This window comes from Neolamprologus brichardi, chromosome 15 (assembly GCF_056152115.1).
Source record: "Neolamprologus brichardi isolate AB-2024 chromosome 15, ASM5615211v1, whole genome shotgun sequence".
Lineage (NCBI taxonomy): Eukaryota > Metazoa > Chordata > Actinopteri > Cichliformes > Cichlidae > Neolamprologus > Neolamprologus brichardi.
The window spans coordinates 13,212,974-13,235,821 of record NC_142118.1 but is presented as its reverse complement, the minus strand read 5'-3'; the positions used below and the strand labels follow the sequence as shown (position 1 = coordinate 13,235,821).

Genomic DNA, 22,848 nt, shown 5'->3' with positions numbered 1-22,848 from the left:
TAATAAAGGCACATTCAGTTGTTCCTTTATTTACCAGAGGTGACCACAGTAGGTAGCTCCACATGGTGGAATGTTTACGCCAAACTCACAGATGCAAACTAAGAGGGATTTGTGTCTCTTCCTTTTGCTTTTTAGACAAAAGTGTTACCCACTTATCTATTGGTGGCTCTGATCTTTGTGGTTTATGTCTTGAGCATTTTATCAGTTTCCCCCTTTACCTGTTCAAATTAGCAAAATATGTATTACATAATTATTGTGCATTGTGCACAAGGGCGTTTTTCGTACATAGATAACTGGTAATCTCTCAATCTACCCAAAACATGCCAATAGGTAGCTTAGAAACAATCAAAAGACAATTAAATGTGCCCAATACATCATAAAAAGATGAATTGTTAAATTACATAATAGCAGTCTAGTACACTGAAAAGACCAGTAGCCTTTAGTTTACTGCTGTTTGTTCTAGGAACTACGACGAAGAGATAAACAAATGGTACTAATATCAAGCGGCAAACTTTAATGAATACAAAATGCTTACAAGCGGTTTTGCTACACCACATCCAAATAATAAATAAATAAATAAATAAAATGCTTGTTTTATATTAGTAAGAGAACGTTTATGAAAACATTTAACTGAATAAGTTAAAAATTACGTCAGAGTCTATTCAGTGCTTTCATACCTTTTGGGGGGGGGGGGCAAAGAAAAGGTATTGGAACCGGAGAAAGAACGTTTTGCGGAGCTGCAAATGCCTGCATTTGATGCGGTACTTGGATTGTTTTGCCTCGAGTTCCCGGCATGCAATGCGCGAGAGTCAGAGGTGAGTTCAGAGGTTAGCTTATTTGGTAATGTTGTTATGTACCCAGCTGCTGAGGTGTGTGTTATCTGTTCATTATTGTAACAGCTGTTGCTCTTTGAGACTTCTGTTACATAAAAATAGTGCATGAATGTGCTATCGCTTGATTATTTGATTCGTTTTGCACTTTTACACATTTGTTTTGATCGGTGATAACTTCGACATGCTAATGCTAGCTGTGTAGCTACGTAGCTTGGTGAGAAGTCTCCTAAATGTCATGTTGTATCGAAACCTGACCTTGTAGTAGCAGTGAGCTGGAAGGCGACTAGAATGGCTTCTGCCAGAGCTATGACATCAACCAGGCTTCTGTGTTTATTCAATGCGACAGCAGCAGGGTCCATCAAAACATTAGCCAGGACAGGGTGCAAAGTGTGTCACAGAAGAAATATGAGCAGTTCACCTTCAAGGCTGCAGGGCTGCATGTCAGCATGGATCATTGATCAGTATGGCAGTAATGGTGTTCTGAAGTACACAGAAGAAATCACCGTTCCCACGATTTGTTCTGCCACTGAGGTGATGATTAAAGTCCATGCAGTTAGTCTCAACCCCCTTGATGTAGCTATGAGGGGTAAGTGCTGCTAACCCAAATTAATAATTAACAAAGAAACTAATAACTTACATCAATAAGCCAAGTAAATTCTCAATTTCAGGTGGCTATGGGGCTAAACTGCTGAAGTTAAGAAGAGATCCATTATCTGTGATGGACAATGACAATGAGTTCCCTCTCATTCTTGGTCGTGATTTGTCTGGTGTAGTAGTGGACTGTGGATCTGGGGTTACCCATTTTGCCCTGGGAGATGAGGTAGGTTCTGCACTGCACAATCATCTTTTAAAAGATGTACTAGAAGTTAGTGACAATACAATGTCTTGTGGGAACTACTTTAGCGGAAATGCCTAAGCTGTTATTATAGCTGCATTCATTGCATCGATGTTAAAGTTAGTGTTTAGTGCTCTTTATTGACATCCTCTTAAGGAATATTAGAAACACATCTAAACGCATTATATTACAACATCAGCAGCAGCTACAAGCTTTCTCACATTGTTAGTGAAAATTTACCATATTCTCATATTGTACTCTAGTGCCTCTTCTATTCATTTGGAATGCATTAAGTTGTACATGTGCACTTAAAAAGTGACTTCGTAATATCAATTCACCAGATACTTTATTAGTTGCTATTTTGTTGTTAATGCTAGGTTAGAACCTATTTTGCATTCAGAACTACCTTCATTCTTTGTGGCATAAATTCAAGAAGGTGATGGAAACATTTCTTGGAAGATTTTGGTCCATATTGACTTGGACAGTTGTTGCAGATTTGTCAACTGCACATTCATGATGTGAATCTCCCGTTCCACCACGTCCCAAAAGTTCACTATTGGATTGTAGGGCAATTGAGAACACTTGTCCTTTTCAAGAAACCAGTTTGATGTGAGCTTTCTGACATGGTGTTATCCTGCTGGGAGGGATCAGCATGGTCAGCAACAGTACTCAGACAGACTGTGACATCTAAATGATGCTCGGTTGGTACTAAGGGGTCCAAGTGTGCCAAGAAAATATCCCCCACACTATTATGCCACCACCACCAGCCTGAACATTTGATACAAGGCAAGATGCATACATGCATTTATCTTCTTTTCACCAAATTCTGACCCTACAATCTGAATGCCACAGTAGAAATCTAGACTCATCTGACCAGGCAACTTGTTTCTAATCTAATGGCAACTGGTGTGGTCTTCCACTGCTGCTGTAGCTGACTTGCATCAAGGTTCATTATATTGCACATTCAGAGATGCTCCTCTGAATTCCTTGGTTGTAACAAGTGGTGATTTGAGTTACTTTTGCCTTCCTATCAGTTTTAACCAGTCTGGCCATTCTTTGACATCAATAGGGACTTTTTGACCAGAGAACTGATGCTCACTGAAAAATGTCTCTTTTTCAGTCAATTCTTTGTATACCCAAGAGATGGTTGAGTGGGAAAATCCCAATAGATAATTTGTGTCTGAAATGCTTAGACCAGTTCATCTGGCATCAACAACCAGGTCATATCCAAAGTCCATTAAATTATCCTTTCGAACTTCATCAGGTTGTCTACATGCATAAATGCACTGATATGCTGCTCCCATGGATCATATGGCTGCTTGATTAGCTATATGCTTTAACAAGCAATTGATCTGGTGTACCATGCAAAGTAGCCAATAAGTGTCTATTAGTGATCAATTGACAAACTGAAAAATAACTAGACAGGATGATCTTTTTAATATTTTGTCAGATTCAAATGCAATTTGAAATTGAGTAGATGACTGTAAAAGAAAGTGCACAAAGCAAGCAAAATGCTTTGTTTGTTCTTGTACATTTATAATATATTATTTGCATAATAATATAGTCACGATATTCATAGACATATGGACTGAGGGTCCAAGTCATAAAGACTGGGCACCCTTGATTTTATATGATTTTATGTGGAGTGATAGATACCATATTAAAAATGCAAAGGCAAATTTGCTGATATTACACAATTTTTCTAAAGTTAAATATGGTTATATTGCTTAGCCCACTTACATGCACCTCCATAGTTAAGTCATTCAGAGACATTTTCTTGTTGGAAAGATCAAGTGCTTTCTGCTTGGTTTCCCAGTCAGTGTGACTCATAATAATTTGAGACCTTCAACCCTGCTGTCTCCCACATATCTACATTACTGTCTTCCTGCAGAGAGAAATGCAATTATGCAAATCTGGCTTAAAGTGAATGTAATTAAATCACTGAACAATACACCAGTAAATTTTCCACATGCACTATTCTAGTAATTGTATTTCACCAGTATAAAAATATCTTTGGAAACATCTAATGATGAGAAAGGACAGGAGCAGTTGTGTGAGACCCTAATAACTGATTAACCAGATTCAGAGAGTGAGAGTAGGTGGTTAATTTGAGTTGTGTTCCGCATGTTAAATGTCATATTTGTCTTCAGGTGTGGGCTGCTGTTCCCCCATGGAAACAAGGCAGCCTGGCTGAATATGTGACTCTAACAGAGTACGAGGTGAGCAGAGTCTGTGCAGCAGTTGGATGGCGGTGCATTTTCAGAATTAACTGTGAATAATTTAACTAGTGTCTACACAAAGACTGAGATTAAAGTAATTTTATTGTCAGTTTGTTTTTAAACTAATGGAAAAAGTTAATTGAGAACCCTTATTTAAACTGTAAAATACATTAAACAAAAGTTCGGAAGAAGCGAACCCTGTTTAGTAATCCTTCGCTGTAAAATGTAATTAGGATTAAGTTTGTTTGTTAGCTGTAGCTGCCGTGGCACCAATTAAAGGGACATACAAATTGCCCTGTGTTTTCTTGCTGCATTGAACTTCATTTATTCTCCGACTCTGGCTGTCTGCCCTCGCAGTAGCTGTGCTGATTAGACACAGCCTCAAAGTTTATAAATGTAAAATATTGCTTACAAGCGAATGCAATTCTAACATTGTTAACACCCTCTGTGTGGCTGATTTTTGCAGGTTTCCCATAAGCCAAAAGTACTGAGCCACATAGAGGCAGCATCCATTCCCTATGTTGCCAACACGTCTCTGTCTGCACTTGTCAATGGAGGTGGTCTTTGCAGAGACAGTTCTTCAAATAAAAGGCAAGAATCAGCCTGATCCAAAATAATTTTATGTTGAGCTCATTTCACCCTGTTGCCATGTATACTTGTTTTTTAAAAAAACATTAAAAAAGTGTTAAGCCCCTGAATGCTATAAAAGATTTAATAATGTCTTTAGTTTGTGACTTGGAGAATTGAATATGCTCTTTTCTTGTTGAGAAATCAGTCCGGTCATGTCGACTCAGAATGTAACGAAACCCGTTTCAACGCTTTCATTTCATTTTAATTGGCAACAAGAGTTTTAAAATAACACATTTAACCTGCAAACGTCAAAACATTTAACCTAACCCGAATTTTAATAGAACTTCCTCTTTTCCTCTAACGTAATAGCTTCCAATCCTGCAAATCCCTTTGTACCCCCTGAGGCTTCCACTTCTTTTCGTAGCTTTGCATAAATGAGTCACACAGTAATTGAATGACCCTCTTGTTGCTGGGGTTTCTCCTCCTAGAGTTTTAATCACTGGAGGATCAGGAGGTGTTGGAACATTTGCTATTCAGGTAAGACAGAGTGTCTTCGTTTGGCTATGCCTGTATGTATATTTCTGCCTTTTAAACCCTGACAAAGTAAGATCCCTTGCTGTGTGCATACTCTCTGTTTTTTATCCTTTATGTTTCACCAGCTGTTGAAGGCTTGGGGCGCCCACGTAACGGTCACCTGCTCTCAGAACGCCGTGGGTCTTGTTAGAGGGCTGGGAGCTGATGAGGTGCTGGACTACACAGCAGGAGATGTGGTTGAACAACTAGAAATGATGGAGAAGTAAGAGCTGCAGTGTTTGGACTGTATACATTGAAACCTGTGTGGTTACATTGTACTGTGTTTAAAGAAACGCTGGAGCAAAATGTTGCTCACTGGTCCCAATGCTGGTGTCTACTGAAGTATCATTAGAGTCTGTGCCAATCCAGTGAACGTGTTAATTAAAAAGGACTCCTCTAGATTTGCTAAATTTGGTGTGTTTCGCCCTTTAAACACCCAAATGTGGTAAACATATTCCTATCAGCTTGGCACACCTGTTCGCTGACTGCTTTCTAGTTTCCATGGAAACCACGGCTTAAGGTCTGAGTGGATGATGGTTCATTTATTTTCCTGCCCCAAAAACAAAATTGGTAGTCCTTGGTTTGGTTTCTTAGAATTCCAGCTAAGGGCTAAACCAGCACAGTGCATAGTGTACTGACATAGGATAATTTGTTTTGAAAAAGTTAATTTTGTTTTTGTTTTGTTTTGTTTTTAACCACATTTCCAGCAAGATGTTTACAAGATTGTCTGTCTCTTTTTCCACCTCAAGGTTTGACGTTGTTTTTGACGGCGTGGGTGGGGACACAGAGGAGTGGGCGATGGGGCTGCTAAAGCCCTGGTCTGGTGCAAAATACGTCACACTGGTAACACCTTTACTTCTCAACACCGACTCTATGGGCCTATTGGATGGTACATTGAATGCGTGGTTCTCTCTGCAGAGCAAGGCCATTCAGGTAAACACCAGTAAAACTGACTTTTGATTCAAACAAAAGTGGATGTACACAAAAAAAGCTTCCATTGAGGTTGTTTATTTTTGTAACACGGACTGAGGTTTGTTTTTCTCACTAAGGCATTATTCTGGGTGTGGCCTGCCAGTGCTTCCAAATTGAAATGTCATATTTGATCCTCAGTGGCATGGAAAGAAGACATGGATATTTCTTTTCCATTCAGTTGATTATATGGATTGGAGCTGAGGTGACACAGGGAGGGGGAAAAGTCAAGTGATGACTTGACTGAGCGTCACAGTAAATTCTTGCACTGCCTGTATTTTTTCTTATGTTTGTATGTGGTGTGTGCAGGTGAAGATGGAATAGCATTAACAGTTTGAGTCCCTGCATGCGTGTTAGGTTTGTGGTGTTGTGTTTCCCTAATAGCTGGTGTTCATGTCATGAAGATCATGGCCGAACAGACGAGGGCAGGGTGGACAGGGTGCTCTAGGGACTGAGTGAACTTGTCCTGGGCAGGGTAGGCACTGGTGACAGCACAGCTGGCAGCGTTAGAATGGATGAGACAGTGTGTGTGTGTGCGTGCATGTGTTTGCTGCTGAACCAGCAGTATTTGGTGTTTGTTCAGATTGTGGCCAACCATTTCCCCCCCTCCCGGCAAATACCACTGTTTGTGTGTTTCTTGCCAAGCCTCCGAGGCCTTTTGTCCATGGGAGCAGCCAGCTGGTCACTTTGGCGAGGCTCCGCTGCATCAGTCACACCCTCGGTGCCCAACGCTGGACAGCCTGCCGTTTTTATCTGTGCAACTGAGCCCTCTAGTGTCAAACTAGAGCTGCACTGAACAATCATGAACTGTCTGGTTTTTAACAAGCAAGTCAGGGTGGTTTTACCAGAGCAGTTTTACATAATAACACAATATTATCAAGTATAAAGCAAGGTTATGTTTTTGTTTTGTTGTTTTAAATGAATTATTACATCACTATTTTTATTTAGACATTTGCATCTGGAGCACCTTTTACAGACCTTTTTTCATAGCAGGCAGTCCTGGTCTTTTTCACATATAGCAGGAAAAATATTAGTGAAACAAACCATTAGTGGTTTTTCTGTTTAATTTAGATGCTCTAATAAACTAGTATGCCATCAACCAAAGTATTTGTGCTCAGAATCCTGCATCACTCAAAGAAACGTAGCTCAGATTCATGCGATATGTGATGTCCAGAGGTCCAGTTTGTGTCCGCGTGTGTAAAACTAAATACCAGCTTTCAGGTTATGTATTATCTTTTAAGAACAATACTTACAATACTAAATGATAATTGTATTACTAGATGTGAACAATAACACTGCTAATATATTAGCAATATTCCTGTTTCTGCTCATCTCATCATCAGTTATTCATGACAGTGCGTCTGAAAATTCACAAAACCAAATCATTAATCTAAACATAAATGTTTAAATTAGGTGCTTTAACATTTTCAGTAACCTTCAGTAGTTTATTGAAAACTTATCAGGAAATTAGTGCTAATTAGTCCTTTCATACAAAATGCGGTTTCTTCCTCCTAAATCCTTATGGTGCTAATTACTGTAAGTCAGGGTAACTGCCATGTGTGTTTTAGTCAGCTTAGTTGTCTTTTTTGGTGTTCTGATCCAGGTCTTAATTTTTTAAAGTACATTTTTGTACATTTTCTTTCTCTTTTTTCCTAACAGATAACGCTGTGTGGTTATTCATGTGTATGAGATGCAGACAAGCCTGACTTCTAATTACTGCCTCCCGTTTGCTTTCTTCATAGAATTTATTATCCAGTGGAGTCTTCTATAGGTGGGGATTTTATGCACCAGATGGACCTGCCCTGGACGAAGTCAGCAAGCTGGTAGATGCAGGGAAGGTACTATATGGCTTTATTATTCATATCATGCACACCTTCCTTTTAGGACCATTTGTACTGACAGAATTAGGGTGATGTCTAATTTGCAAATCCGTCACAGGCAGAGAGTTGAATTTATGCAGAGATGGAGATCATGCAACTCACTGAATATTGAACATACCATGGATTCCCTATGAGTTTGTATCCGAGGCTCCCATGTGGCTTTGTGAGGGAGTCAGAATCACATTCCTGCTATTCTGGTTGGCTGGTTGGTTGGTGTTGTGCACGGTTGGCTGCTGGGCGATTGAGTCAGGCGCCATCAGACGGTGAATGGATTTTTAAACAGTGCTGAGCAGCCATTCGCAAAAGCGTGTGGGACCTCTGTCCTTTTGTGCTGGGGCTTACAGCAAGCAGCAAACTCAGGCCAGTGGCGGGAATCTATGGCCTCCGGTGCCCCCCCACCCCATCTCACAAAACATACACGCACGATCTCTCTGCTCTCTCTGTCCTATTTGCAGTCAGAAGTGTGGATGGTTTCCAGTGACGCGACTGCCCTCCCCATTCATTGTTAAAGACAAAAGATGGTGACCACAATAACAAGCCTGGCTGCTTGTGTTCTGGGACTAGCGCAGGATTGTCCAGCCTCATCACATTCTAAACCCCTCCCTCACGTTTTCACTCTTGCAACTATGAAAGCAGCGATGTTGTAGCATTAGGAGTTTGTGGTTATTTGCTAGACTAAACTTTTTTGATAATGGGTTTGATTATGGGATCACTGTAATTTGCAGTGCTTTGTGACTTGCAAAAAAGCCTCTTCACTTAGATGTGAAAGTGGAAATGGTTCCAGTGCTGTTAAGTTTGGACAGTTACTCATTTTGTCTGGTTTGCTGCTCTTAATGCATGGTGCTAACCTCACGAGTCAGATTTGCACAAGCTGCCACATTCATGACAGACTGTCAGTACTTATTCTGGTGGGGGGTTTTTAAGCGCCATTAAAACAAAAGCCAAAACTAATTTTCATAATCAATTGAACTCCTGCCTAAATGTGTAAATCTGATCTTTTAATTATTTCAAATTTCTGCTGCTCTGTCACAGATCTTGCCTGTTGTGGAGGCCCAGTTCTCATTTACTCAGGTGCCTCAGGCTTTTCAGAAGCTCGAGAAGGGCCACGCCAGAGGGAAGACGGTAGTCAGGGTGGCTGAAGAGGACGATAGACAGACTGAAGAGCTGGTGCAGGACAGCAGCACGGAGACAGTAGAGTCAGTGCAAGAAACAGCCAAGCAAAGCTAAGTAGAGGAAAGCAGGTGCCTAGAGAGTTTCTGTTATGATCCTTCTCACCTCCCCTTCACCATCAGCAGAGTGAGAGGTAGTCTGTTTTGTAGCAGACTGCAGTCGTGACCTGCGCTTGTAATTAGAAGATACCAGAAGTTGTATCTCTTGTTAACGAGCCTTCTGTGATGTACTCAAAGTTTTCAAAGTTCTCAAGTCGTGCTGTGTTCATCATGGTGAAATTACCAATGTTACCAGCTAAATGCTTCTCATGTCAACCATGCAGCTGGATATGGTTACCAGACTTTTGGTAATTAGCTGGCTGGTACAACATTGTATAAAAAAGCTTTTCTGTTACAAATGTGGAAGAAACTATTTGTTTTTCTTTCTTGGTTTAGTTACCCACCACTACCTTGTATGTGAAATTATGTGGACATCCTGTAAAGCTACATGATCTGAAAGGAATATATCAGTGTAACTTTCGGGGAACAACAAACAGATCTGAAATGTTTTGTTCTTTGCATGTCCATTCCACTCAACTGTGCACTGTTTGAGAAGTTCATTGACAAAAATAGTTTTATTATATTGAAAAGAAAAAAGTTCTATGTTGAATAGTTTTGATTAAACAAAAATAAAATACATGATATTTGTTTCCTTGTGTTGCATGCAGCTGGAAAAAAGCAATATGTACTAAATAACAGCACATTTCATTAAAAGAAAATCCAAAAAAAGTTTTAACACTGTTTTAAGTTAATAAAAATAACGCAAAAACAGATTTGTTCAATGGAGATACAGCTCAAAAAGTTTGGGGTCACCTAGAAAATGTCTTGTTTTTGAATGTACAACAATATTAATTTTTTTTTTTTCTGGTAAAACATTTACTTGATCAGATACCTTGTAAATAACAATGGAACGTGGAATCATAAATCAAACAAAGGATTTTTTATGGATTATCTGCATATGTGTAGGCTAATGTACAGTCAGGCTAAAAGGCCAGTTTTTGTCTCAAGATAGCCAAAAATCACCGTACACTAAACAAGTCAAACTTTCCTGTTCTTTCAGCAGAAAGGAATCCTTAATTGCATCTTAAAACATTTCCAATCATTTAAATATTTTTTTTCTTTCAAAAGCAGGACTTTTCAAATTGACCCCAAACTGACAAACGGTGTAAGAATAACATGTTAAATATTTCAAGTCCTGAATGAACTGTTTGTTACGTAGCCATACATTCTACCAAAATCCTTAATTTCTCTCCAAGTTGACCTCTTCATCTCCCCTCTCATGGTTCCCCTGCAGCAAAATGTTGAGAACCTCCAGCGGCGTACCTCGTTTGTGAGCGCTGTGTGTCACTACATTAGTGTGTCAGGGATCCAGTTCAGCAGACTTTGTTTTCATATAATCTCCACATCCCACCTTTGCTGTAGTTTACTTGCATCAGGTGTGTTCAGAATCACTTGGTTTTTGTCATAAAGATGACCACCTAAAAGAAACAGATGTTTTTATTAAGTGGATTTTGTATACATATTTTAGCATTATTCTGGTGCCTGGAAAGAGATTGTTGCATAATATTGCTTATTTAAGATGGATTAAAAGTAGAATTAAAAATGTTTTGCATATATTTAATTTCACATACAATAATGATAACTCCTACAATAGTGTTCAGTACGCCTATTGCAGGGAAAAATTCAGTCCACAAGGGGTCACTAATTGACAATGATGCAAACAAAGTGACTAGACATAAATCCCCAGTTTTATACTGGGAATATTTAACCACAGGTTTCAAAATCCTTTTATTGCCTTATGCACAGAAGTTGCATCTTTACTATCTCTTAAATGTGTATGGGAACATAGAATACTCAGTTTAAGAGCTTTAAGTGCTCAAATTAAGTAAGAAGGCACAATGTAAGTTCATTTGCCCTTTAATAATAATTGTAGCATTTGCTCCGTAGTCCATATGCAGGCAGCTTGTTGGATTTGACAAATTTCATAAGACTAGCCATGAAACCTGAATATTTAATGCATGGAAATCAAACTGAAACTTAAGTATTATGTAACTCTGACATTTGAATTCTCTGTGGGAAGCTTGTCACAGATGGTGCTTGTAGTACAAACAAGTCTTTATGTACAAATCATCTATCGGAACAATTTTACTGTTGGTGTTGTAACACTGGTGAGGCTTACCTTTGACTTCCAGGACTAGATCAGGGTTGAGAACATAGCGAATGAAGCCCTCAGGAGTGATGCTCCAGAGGTGGATTTGGTCACCTGGGTCTGGAGTGAGACCCACACGGCTTCCTGCAATTGTCACACTACCACTGGGACTTAGGCAGCACTCCTCCAAGAGCTGGAAACAGAGAGAGGAGTCAGTTAGAGATATTCAAATTACCAGCCGCTACTGTATTGTCAATGAAAAAAGGCAGAATGGTGAAAAAAATCATAGATCATATATGATCAGATATAGTGCAGAAAACACCTCTGTTTGACCTGTGGTCACTTTTCTTTAACTCTTTAACATTGTTTTGATTCTCATCTGAGATTTGACCTTAGGATCTAAGATCTTGATCTTGGTCTAAGGGCTGCTATTCATCAAGCTTTCCCTGACCTTTCTTTATCGTTTAGTTACGTAATGAAGGTACTGTTACCTTGCAGTGTAGGCGTCCATTCTGGTAGAACCAAATCTGCTCCAAACCATCTGCTTCTTCTGTTTCTTGTATCCGTAGCAGTTTGACATCATCTAAATCCCCGGTCACCGACATCATTAGCCCCGTCTGTCTGTTCCTTAAACGGAAGTGCACTTGCTTCTGCTCGGAAAACACATACAAATAGTTGGCGCTTCTTCTCAAAACAGGATTCACAGCAAGGGAATTTCAAATCAACTCGACGTAGCTCTTAACTTTCACAACTAACAGTCAATCAATCAATGCACATGTGTGGTATCTAAAAGTGCAGCTATGAGCATTACCACCATTGAGGTGTAGTAATTTAATACTAATTGCATAGCTTTATTGTATACCTGTAAAAGAGGGCGGAGCGATCCAATTTTCTGCCAGTTGCTGTGTTTCCGCCAGTCGAGCACCTCTCCAGGCTTTAGCAAAATCTGAGCACCCCGATAGTTGATTCCCTCATATAGCACCCACCTGATTTTTTAAGACGAGACAAAAACATAATCAAGTCTCAGATATTCAACAGCAGAAATGAAAACAACACTTCCTTATCAGCTTTTATCGCTGTCTGGGGACTGACAGTCAGTCACCATGAGTGAAAATTTGGCTTGAAAATGCCAGTCCTTGTTTTAATATATTTCAATATCCTCCTTCCTCGTGTGATAGGATATTACAGGATGCTCAAGAGAGCACAGAGACAGGCAGACATAAACAAACATGATTTTTCTATACCTGTTTTCTTTTTCTTTTCTTTTAATAGCACAAACTAGAAACCAAGCCTTTGATGCTGGTAGGTCATTGTTTTATCTTAAAAAATAGCTGAATTCTGAATCCTGGCTTCCATTCAACGCCTAGCAAAAGATAATAACACTGCTGAGTTTTATAACAGTCCAATTTTGCTTTGAGGTTAGATGTTGCTTTTCACTCGTTGCTTTATGGCTCATCTCTGCTGTAGCAAGAATGTGCCAGTCCAGAGGCAGCTCTGCCTTACTGCGAGCCCTTTATTTCCTCAGTGTTGGCTCACACCTACAGTCTAAATCTTGCACATCAGCAGCAGGTTTCCACCATCGATCCATCTGTCAGTACTGCCATTCTGCAATATTAGATGTGCTGACCCTGCACTGCATTCAATATTTCTGAATCTGCAAAATGCCATGTTATAGTCTATATGGTACACCCAAACAAATTCTTTAACTACAGAGGGATCTTTTTGAAAAATCATCTTAGTTATACCAACAGACATCAAATAAGTACAGGTTGCACAGATAACTATGGAAATGACACCAGAAAGTTCTGGAAACGTTTTGACATGTTGACTAAAGAGATAATAGCATCTGAATTTGAAATAAAACCAAAAGTGATTAAGAGGTGGCACTGCTGAGTAACAACAGGCCACTGTTGTGTGAGTGAAAAGTAAAGAATTTTATTTAGTGTCACGAAATATTTGGGAGCAGAGCAGAATGAACCTGTTAAACACAAACCACAGGGTATCCTTAGTAACAGCTTAGTAACGGCTGGATAACCAAACAGGTTTGAAAAGCACTCACAGGCCTCCTTCCACCAGCACAGACTGGACTCTGCCACATCCTCCGGCCAGCTGGAGGTTGACTGATCCGTCCGTTAGGACCACTCTCTTCCCACGCAGACCACATCGCTCAAAAAGAGTGATGGATGGAAGTGAGAACTCCTGCCAAGAGTGAGAGAAAGGACAAGTGCATTAACAAGCGCTGAAAGCTCCAGATCATACAGGTTGACATTAAGGTTATTTTGAAGTTACCCTGGAAACAGGCCACACACACACCTTTGTGCTCCCTGGCATTTTCACTCCCTGTTTACTGTAAAAGACAGACTGCCTTCTAAATGCACACTAATGTCATGGGTCAACGCATTTAATACTGGATGGTGATGATGTTGATGATAAGGAAAGAAATAAGCAGAAATGTGTGAATTTTTCCCTTCTGATACAACATCACCATTATTGACAGTTATATTGTTTTTATTTTAACACTTAACAGTTTTGGGATGATTCATCCATTGTTTTTTGACAAGATGTCAAAAAAGTATTAGTTTTAAAAATTTGGAAAAAATCAAAGAAAAAGATGGAGATGCAGTTTAATAAAAAAATCAAACGAATGCCAGAATTGAACAGCATTTGGGATAAAAAAACAAACAAACCATATGCCACATGACAGAGATGTGTACTTTCCACATCTGCTCAGGTCCGAGTCATTTATCATTAAAGGGTGAACCCAAAACTCCAAAAGGATGTCCAAGTGGTGTCCAACTTTAGTGCAACTGTGCAGATTACAGGCACAATTCATGCACCCTTCAGACAGACTCTCAACAAGCTTGAAAAACTACAATAGCAATGGATATTTGTCTGTGATGCCTTCAGCTGTCAATTACAAATTAGTTTTTGTAGCTTTGCAAGACCTAAATACTGATGAGAGCTAATTTAATGCTTAATCTCCTCCTTAAATAGTGTTTCAGTTCAAAAATGTATTTAATTCTAGAAAACTTAATGTCTACATCCCAGGGTTTAATGACCAAAAATAACATGTTTCAGTTTTAGGCTGGCAATCTGTAAAAGGGGAGTGAGTGTTAATTTGTTAGAAGAATTAAATTATAGACTTACAAAGCCAATAGTCTGTAGTGACAGGATGGAGGAGCTTGTACTGACACAGCCCATTGATCTCAGATCTGGGTAGTTTCCCACTTCTAACACATACATCCTGCAAGTGAAGTCTTGGCCCTCAAAAGCCATCCAGCTGCAAGAATACATAAATGCAATTACACAAATATACTGACACACACACACAAGAAGAACAAAAGCACAAAAAATGTGCCCATGAATCTGCACTGAAAATCTGCACTGAATAAGATAGATGATCATTGTGTAAACCTACCTGCACTAAAAAGATTTTCAATTTTAATACTATTCAAGCTTGAAGGTGAACAAGAGCTTTTACTGAGCTACTGAATTCTTACTTATTAATGGGCCAAAGCAAAATAGTATATTAATATTAATGATGCATTTTATAATATGTAATGCAGGCAGTGTATCACTAGCAACTGCCATATGGCATTTTTGTCTGTTTAGAAAGTGTAACAGTGACAGCCTGAAGCAGACTCTAAATCACAGAAATTGCTTTTTAATGTGACCAATATGCAGTTACAATTGTAGCAGATCACCTTGGGACATCTATCTCTAAAATCTGCTGTTGAAAGGCTGTTGCAAAGTGTTTTTAGTGCCAAAGATTCACCTTACAGCCCCGCAGTGTGACAGTTTCTTCACAATGTACAGTATTACTCACCTGCCAGCTAGAACCTTGCATGAGGCCACAGAGAAACCATCCTGCAGGGAGGTCACATTGTCCTCCAGAGTGAGGACAGAGCCCTTAAAACCTGGATCAGAGAAAAGCTGCACCTGAGGCACACAGCAAAAAAACAAGACTGAGTCATCCACTCTAAGCTCCTCACCTCCTCGTCACATAATAATTGCAATAACGCTGCAAAATTAGATGTGCTTTCTTTCTTCCTTTTTAAATGCCTACCTTAAATTTGGATGTGTTCTCAAAATCATCCTGAAATGAAAATGAAAAAAAAAAAAAGATTATTGAGACTGATTCACACGCACTGAACCACAAAAGAGAGTGGCGCTGATAGGAAAGGAGAGATGCAACATTGTGGGTGGTATTGCTTTAACTTGTGTGTGTGTGTGTGTGATATGCCCTCCCTCCACTCCGTTTTCCTGGCTTTACCTTTCCTCGTGTCTCATTATCTGTGTTTTTTGTTTTTCTTTAATCTCTGTGTAGTCTGTGTCTGCCTGGGCATTGCACTCCATTCCTGCCCCTTTAATCAACTCACCTCATCCACGAATCAAGCTCCTGTAGCATTCTGTGGCTCGCTTTGAATCGTTCATTCCCTTATGTGAGTCTAACACTACTCCCACTTCTGATTTAGTTTGTTACTCATGTTATGTGACCCTTTGAAGCAACTCTTTGTTTCCGTGTGCATCCTCATCAGCCAGCCTGGCTCTTGCTCACTCTGCCTCCAGCAGCCTGGCTTGCTTGTCCTGCTCTCATAACAGGCAGCACGCAGCAGCCAACAAATCCATCTAACAGAGAAACTCGACCGATTCTTTGCACAGTTTGACAAATAATAATCAAATCAAACTCCAGCCGGTCACAAACCGATAGCAGACTGAAAGGCATTCACAAGGTCCAGCAGACACTCTTCAACTCTTCTGCATTAAAAAAAAAAAGCTGGGTCCAATGATGTGCAGGGCTGTGCTGTCAGAGGTATTGACACACATTTTGAACCTCCCTTAAAACCACCATCGGGCCTATTCCCAGAAAAAATTACTGTAACTCGTTTGTACAAACCACTAGTCAGTTGATCTAACCTCTGTCATCTCAAAAGCCTTTGAAGGATTGATACTCACATCAAAGACTCCATCGTTGCGGATCTTAACCACTATTGCCTACCGGGCAATGACAATGCCATCTCTGTGGCTTTCAATACAGCCTTTTATCACCTTGACAAATACGGCACGTCTCTGTTGACTCCAGCTCTACATTTATCACATCCTTGACAAGCTGGTGGACAAACTCAATGCAGTAATCCGACTGCATATGCAAGTGGATACTGTTTTTTTTTCCCTCCCTCAAACTGTTAAAGGATGCGTACTGAGCCCTTTTATGCACTTTTGACTCATGCAAACCCATCCACAACTCTAATTCCATTGTTAAGCTAGCAGATGATAATGATGACAATGAGACTGCATATGAGGTTCAGAAGCTATGTGCCAAATCTGACCTTAAACACCGAAAACACCATGGAGATTACTTTTCCAGGATGAGAAAGCCAGACATACGCTTGTATACATCAAAACAAAGGCTATGGAGAGAGATCGCAGCTTCAACGTAATAGCAGCCACCATTACAGAGGACTTTTCCCAGGCTGGCAGTTGTGAGTGAAGCATAAATACATCTTTATTTCCTAAATTTAAGGAGAGCTCACCTCCTCAAAAGCGTGCTTGTATACTTGGACAGATGAATATAGAGAGTACCCTCACAAACTGCATGACAGCTTGGTAAAGCAGCTGTGACTAAGCCGACATAATGTCCTTCCACAGTGTTGCAAAAAGGATACAAAACATCGTGGGCACAGAGCTGCCATCTTTAGAGCATCTCTAGATGACTCCCTGTGTGAGGAAACCCAAGCAAATCATCACAGACACTGCACACCATGGACACAATTCATTCAATCTCCTACCTGCGGCACGTGCATGAAAGCTATCCATGCATGCGCAAACACACTGAGCTCTGACACTGTTGACCTCAGTCTGACAGTAAGTTATGTAAAGTGTTAACATGAAATATTTTATACTCAATTTAAGCCTTGTGTATATCAAATATATGTATGTAGTGCTGTCCTGTTGCAGACACACTTGCACCCTTGTTAACTGCCCTTTTATAACAATGATAATCCAATATTTTACTATTTCTTGTCAGGTTGCTATAACTAGTTTTGTTGTACTTGCATAATATCAAGACCCTGGTTACTTGGCAGCCAGTTTCAGTAAACTGTGTTTTACTGCTATACTAACGTCCCTGTAAGTCTAGCTTCTGAGTCCTTTTTACATTTAAACTCCACAGAAATGGTTTACACAAATATCTGAGACAGACCATCTTAACTTTAAAGCTGAAGCCAAATAATTAATTTTTAATGACTCTACTCTAATTGGGACCGATCATTACAGCGTTTTACCGAGTCTTGTCTTGTGTATGCCTCTTTGTCATCATCCAGTTTGTAACCAAAGCAACTTCACGATGAGTCACTTTTGTGATCTAAGATATTTTTGCTTTCAGTCTAATGACAAGAATTTTCCTCTCTCATGCTGGGTAAGTAATTTTATTCACATTTCTGCTCTGCTTCATGCTCCCAGAGTTAATCCACTGTAAAGCTCGGTATCTGTCGCGTGTTATCCCTGACATTCATTTTCATTTTTTAAGCATTCCACCTTAAATTTTGATTTTTTTCTGCAAGTGTATAAGTTGCTGGTTACAAGCAGCGAAACCACATGGTGAGTCACACTAGTACCTCAAGAGGAAGTGAAAATTCACCGGCAGTTGTGCAATTATTCATCGTGCAAAGCTGATCGAGCTAATCGTGCAGGTCAAGCAAACACACTGGCTGCAGCATTGATTAAATGTAAAGTATCACAGTCGCCAGACCATCTGTCTAATAACCAGACAATGTTTCCACCCTGAGTCACCACTCTTACCAGCATGACAGGCATTGTTGAGCCAACTCTGTGCTGCAGTGCCCCCCAGTCCTCTGGGCTTCCATACAGGCCTTTTTCCAGGACATAAGGCTCGCCACAAAAGCCTGGTTCTTCAAACACAACCCAGCTGAGAACAAAAACAAAAGAGGAGCACCCTTTACTTTTGACATGACATTCTTTTTTCATTTTCATTTCATTTTATTTCATTTCATTTTAATTGGTAAAGAAACAGAGTATTTGATGGGCCGTGGCTGAAACCCACAAGAATTCAGGCACAGTTGTGCTCGTTCAGCAACAACTTGCGGTCAAAATCCAATACCTTCCCACATGATAGCATCTCAGCAGCTACTCTGTTGAAAAATGTGGCATGTCACGAGTGGCTGTGGGAGTGGGTGTTGCATTTGCAGAACTGTGTGTGTCCTAACGTGCAAGACTGAAAAACTGACAGTTGTCTCCCAGCAAAACAAACGGAACGCAAATGAGCCAATCAAACAGCAGAAGAACATGGGCGAGGCAGCGCAGTCTAATAACAGACTAGCAGCGCAGCAAGAATAACCTTTCAATGTCATGAGAGTCTTTTCTCATAAAGAAGGACGTGATGTTCCACTCCACATTATTAACCATTTTCTTCCTCTCTCTTGGGTAGAAGCAATCAGGAAAGCATGCCCTGCACTTCATTATTCTCGTTTGCTTCCTGTTTGTTTACTTCTGCATTTTTTTTCTAGCTGATCATACCATAAAGAGAGGCTGAAAGGCAAGCAGTGATGGAACACTGCCACTGCTCATTCCTACAGCATGTGGTTAAAAAAACAAAGATGGTGATAAAAATACCTCAAGGGAATAAAGAATTTCCAAATATAAACAGAATTCCTTGTTAACTAAGTTTAAAGATCTGAGTCTGCCTCCTCCACACTCTCCAAGAAGTCACAGAGTTGTTTCCCACTGCAAAGAGTCTGAGATAGTCCTAATGTCAGGAACATATGCGCGGCAGACTAACCATTAGTGAACGAGGTAATCTGTCTCGACCTGTCAGCAAAGGTGTGGCAATCATGCCGCCACGCTCCAGAGAAGCAACGAAGGGTAATAAACCACACAAGACTTCACAGGAGCTGTAGCCTCAACTAATCATCAAGCTGGCGGGAAGAAAAGCATCTAAAAACATGTAGAGTAGTCTAAGTCGTTCTCCATCAAGGTAGGTAATCAAGCAATATTTGTTAGAACCATACCCAAGCATTACACCACAAGTCTTGCAGGTTGAAGATGACTTGCAAAGGAAAGTGTTTAACCTATTTCTAACAGCCGAAAATGCGTTTTTTATAAAATACCCCAAACTTTTATTTACCCTTAACGATCACAAAACAATAAACCATAATAAGCATGCTACTTACACACCACCGCCGACATCAATAGACTGCGTCTTCATGCCATAGCCCGTCTCATCCATGTTAATAACAGGCACTGAGAGGTCAATGTTCATCCCCAGCTCGCCAAAATCTCTGTCGCTGAACATTTTGAGGTGTGGAGACATGAAATCCTGTGACAAGAATAAAATCATTTTAGGAAAAGCTGCAGACAAACACAAAATCTTGGGTTGAAGATCAAAACAACACATATGAGGGTTAGGAATAAAGTCAATTTACTCTAGGGAGTTATTTTTAAACTGTTATACATTTTTCCAGTCACACCAATTACAAAGAATATGATTACACAACAGCTTATAGGTTTCTGATGTACTTGCACACCCTGTCCAAAAAATGAAGACAGTATCAGCTTAGGCATGACACGAAATGTAGCTCAGCTGCAATCCTGGCATATCAGCATACCATCTTACATCAGCTGACGTCTCAGGTGATATCCTGATATACATCCAAATAGTAAATCTCATATAGGGTTCTCTATTTAACTTGCATGCACAATTGCACAGCTGCTTTGCAACCCGCCTCTACCATTCCTTTTTCATGCTTCTATCTGACTTAAATAGTATCTTATCTGTTATGTCTGATGTCTGCTCTGTTCTTTATGGGAGGTATCACTGCCTGTATCTTTCCACTTATATACAGGGAGGGGAGGGGAGGTCTCAGAACAGAAAAAGGCCAAAAAAATACATTACTGAAAACAGAAAACACAATTATCCTTCGATTAAAGTGGTCCTGACTGAAAAGCTGTTTCTAGACAAAAAGCACCATAATGAGAGCGCCCTTGAGCAAAAACTGCTTTGGGGTAAGATTAATATATTATATGCAAGATGTTGATTTGTTTATAGAATCTGGGGCTTCCAAAAACTGTTTATGCCTTCGAGTTGCTATTAACAATTTGTATATAACAATTTTCTGCAGACTTTATACGTTTTTTTTTTTTGTACATCCAAAAGTCAGCCATGCCCACTGGGGATACAGTGGAATGTATTTCTTTGCAACAGCTTCTTAAAACAAAAAGTTGTTTTTGCTTTCTTTCTGTTTAAACCAATTCCCCAACGAAGACTTGGAAAATTAGCATTTTGTCTACTATTTAATAAATATGTCTCCCTGCTTGCTAATGCTGCACACTCTTCATAGTCAGTGTTTATGTGGAAGGTTTTGGTCTCAATAGTTTTTATTATATTATATTTTTACATTAGCTTGCAGTCTAAAGAAGAAGAACAAGGTACTGAGCCCTGAAAATTGAATTGAATTGAATTGAATCGACCCCGACGAATCCGCTGATGTGTGCATGACAGAACTAAGCTTTGTCAGAATGGGTGAATGCAGGTTATAGTGTGGAGCACCTTGAATGGTCTTAAAGCCTACAAAAGCGTGCTATTTTTATTTTCGACAATCAGTTGCAATCTGAATTGTAACCTTCATCAACTCAGAGTGGTTATGCAAAATTCAAGCATCAGTTGGCGGTTGCTATGAATCACACACTGGTATATGCTAAGCTCCTTGCTAGTTTTTTAGTGTTTGCAGTACTCACAGACAGTATCGGTCGCAATGACAGAAGTTCTGAGCCACCCCAGTCACTGCACTCCAGGTACTCTCCTTCCTCCAGGATGTGCTGCTGACCCTCGAACCCAGACTCGCTGTAGCCCACCCAGCTGATGCAAGAAACAAAATGCAGCAAAGTCACTGATTAGAGCTAAACTGGTAGCTCCTGATCAAATTATTATATTATAATCATATTACATCAAAATCACTATCTTAGTCTAGAATAAACTTTGCTCCAGAGTAAGAGTGCCATTTAACTCCATCCTGTACAAGCAAAGGGACATGCAGAAGAAGACTCACAATCCTCCAATGATCTTCAAAGAGCCCACGGACTTCAGTTTCATTGTGTCAAGGTCTGCAGGAACATCTCCTTCACTCTCACAAAAGCTGAAAATTTCACCGTCAACTTCCATACCGGAGCCTTCAAAGCCGGGCTTCTCATATAGAACAGCCTGCATCAAAGAACAGACAGCTTACCTTAACACACAGGTTATATTTTATTTAACTTCATTATATTTCCAAGGAACTACAAACTACATATTAAAAGTCCTATTTGAATGGCACAGTATTAAGACTGTGTGCATCTCAGTGGTTTTTACGTTGTCCAATTGCTGAATGACAGAATGATGCGTTCACCCTAAAAATAATCTGTTTATCTGATTCTCACATTGTTAGCTGTGGAAATTCTTGCTCTTAAAATAAACTGTGGTTAGTGTACTGGAACTTCCGTTACCTTTTGTGGTCTTAAATGAAATAAGCCTACAAGTCAAAAACACTTGGGCAATGCCTGAAGGCCTTTCATAAACATGCTTTTCCTAAATACTCAACACCAATATTACAATTTGTGGTATTATTATTATATAATTTCCAGAATTTAACATTAAATAGCTTTTTCCTTTCTTTTTCTTCTTTTTGAGATCAAACAAAACAGAACTGCGCATACCTTGACTTCACTGGAATTCTCCACTTTGAAACCACCCTGGAACAGAGAAGTCATCATCATTAACGATGCTCTTCTCTAATTATATGCACACAATAGAACACCTGCCAGCAATTACACACATTCATAGTTCAACTAATTTTCTCAAAAATGTTCATAATTCCCTTGGCCTGGTAGATGGAAGGTTGAGCTGAGCTATTGTCTCCGTGACCCTTCACAATGCGGAAAAGGCAGAAATCGGAATGCCAGCTTTTGATAATTATTACTGAACACAACATGAAGCTGTGGCTTAAGGGGATGTCAGCAGTTTTGCATAATTTCAGTTACATTTCATTTAAAACTTCTGAACTACTTAAGAATTTGACCTTATGATTGCACTTGGTGAAAAATCGGGCTCATTAATTCTGAAGGGGTGGGATGTTTGTAACAAATGGCACGTCAGTCCAATATGTGTCTGCATCTCCCATAAAGCATAAATCTCAACCTAAGTGAATTACCAGAGGAACAGTGTCAGGAGAATCAAGTCAGAACATTGCTGGCAGTCACCCTGTCTCACATAGTCTTAGAAAAAAAACTGAACAGAACAGAAATAGAAAGAAAGAGTCTTTTTTAGAAGCTTTGCCTCTATTGGAAATGCTGTTTGGTTTTGTGCAGGTGAGGGTGCTGCGTAATAGAGCTTGCAGGAGGCAGGACACGTCACACACAGTAGCTCGCTGTCAATTCTCTAGATAATTAATTAGCTTCACTATTCTTACATGGGCAAACCTTAACATCCTGACTGTAGCGTATCTGCAAAAACATATGCTACACTCATGACTCATCCTCTGGGAACTATAAATGTCTATGCCATGTTCTCAGCAGGTACTTTCCACAGTAGAAGGATATGTATTTTGATTTGAGACAGGTTT

General features: G+C 39.8%; 2 protein-coding genes across 4 annotated transcripts in view; one reads left to right on the top strand and one right to left on the bottom strand.

Moving 5' to 3' along the window:
* The first annotated feature begins 822 nt into the window (after positions 1-822).
* On the top strand, positions 823-9,856 carry LOC102794903 (NAD(P)H oxidoreductase RTN4IP1, mitochondrial-like). 2 transcript variants are annotated; one of them, XM_006792523.3, is made up of 10 exons: positions 851-869; positions 1,183-1,419; positions 1,502-1,653; positions 3,819-3,887; positions 4,354-4,478; positions 4,946-4,994; positions 5,117-5,253; positions 5,780-5,963; positions 7,742-7,837; positions 8,912-9,856. In XM_006792523.3, exons 2-10 carry the CDS (start codon positions 1,239-1,241, stop codon positions 9,104-9,106), a joined length of 1,188 nt encoding a protein of 395 aa, XP_006792586.1. In that variant the 5' UTR covers positions 851-869; positions 1,183-1,238; the 3' UTR covers positions 9,107-9,856. The 2 variants fall into 2 exon arrangements, with proteins under 2 accessions (XP_006792585.1, XP_006792586.1); XM_006792522.3 differs by having other exon boundaries at positions 823-1,419.
* LOC102780027 (uncharacterized) overlaps positions 9,644-22,848 on the bottom strand; it is a 28,678-nt gene continuing 15,473 nt past the window's right edge. For both annotated transcript variants that reach the window (XM_035908444.2, XM_035908445.2), the window contains exons 10-22: positions 21,944-21,979; positions 21,301-21,452; positions 20,990-21,110; positions 19,426-19,571; positions 18,038-18,164; positions 15,303-15,332; positions 15,063-15,175; positions 14,384-14,516; positions 13,296-13,435; positions 12,099-12,222; positions 11,728-11,886; positions 11,267-11,429; positions 9,644-10,565 (exon numbers count right to left, since the gene is read on the bottom strand). In XM_035908444.2, coding sequence (XP_035764337.2) covers positions 10,477-10,565; positions 11,267-11,429; positions 11,728-11,886; positions 12,099-12,222; positions 13,296-13,435; positions 14,384-14,516; positions 15,063-15,175; positions 15,303-15,332; positions 18,038-18,164; positions 19,426-19,571; positions 20,990-21,110; positions 21,301-21,452; positions 21,944-21,979 — 1,533 coding nt within the window. In that variant the 3' untranslated portion in view covers positions 9,644-10,476. The remainder of the gene's footprint in view (positions 10,566-11,266; positions 11,430-11,727; positions 11,887-12,098; positions 12,223-13,295; positions 13,436-14,383; positions 14,517-15,062; positions 15,176-15,302; positions 15,333-18,037; positions 18,165-19,425; positions 19,572-20,989; positions 21,111-21,300; positions 21,453-21,943; positions 21,980-22,848) is intronic.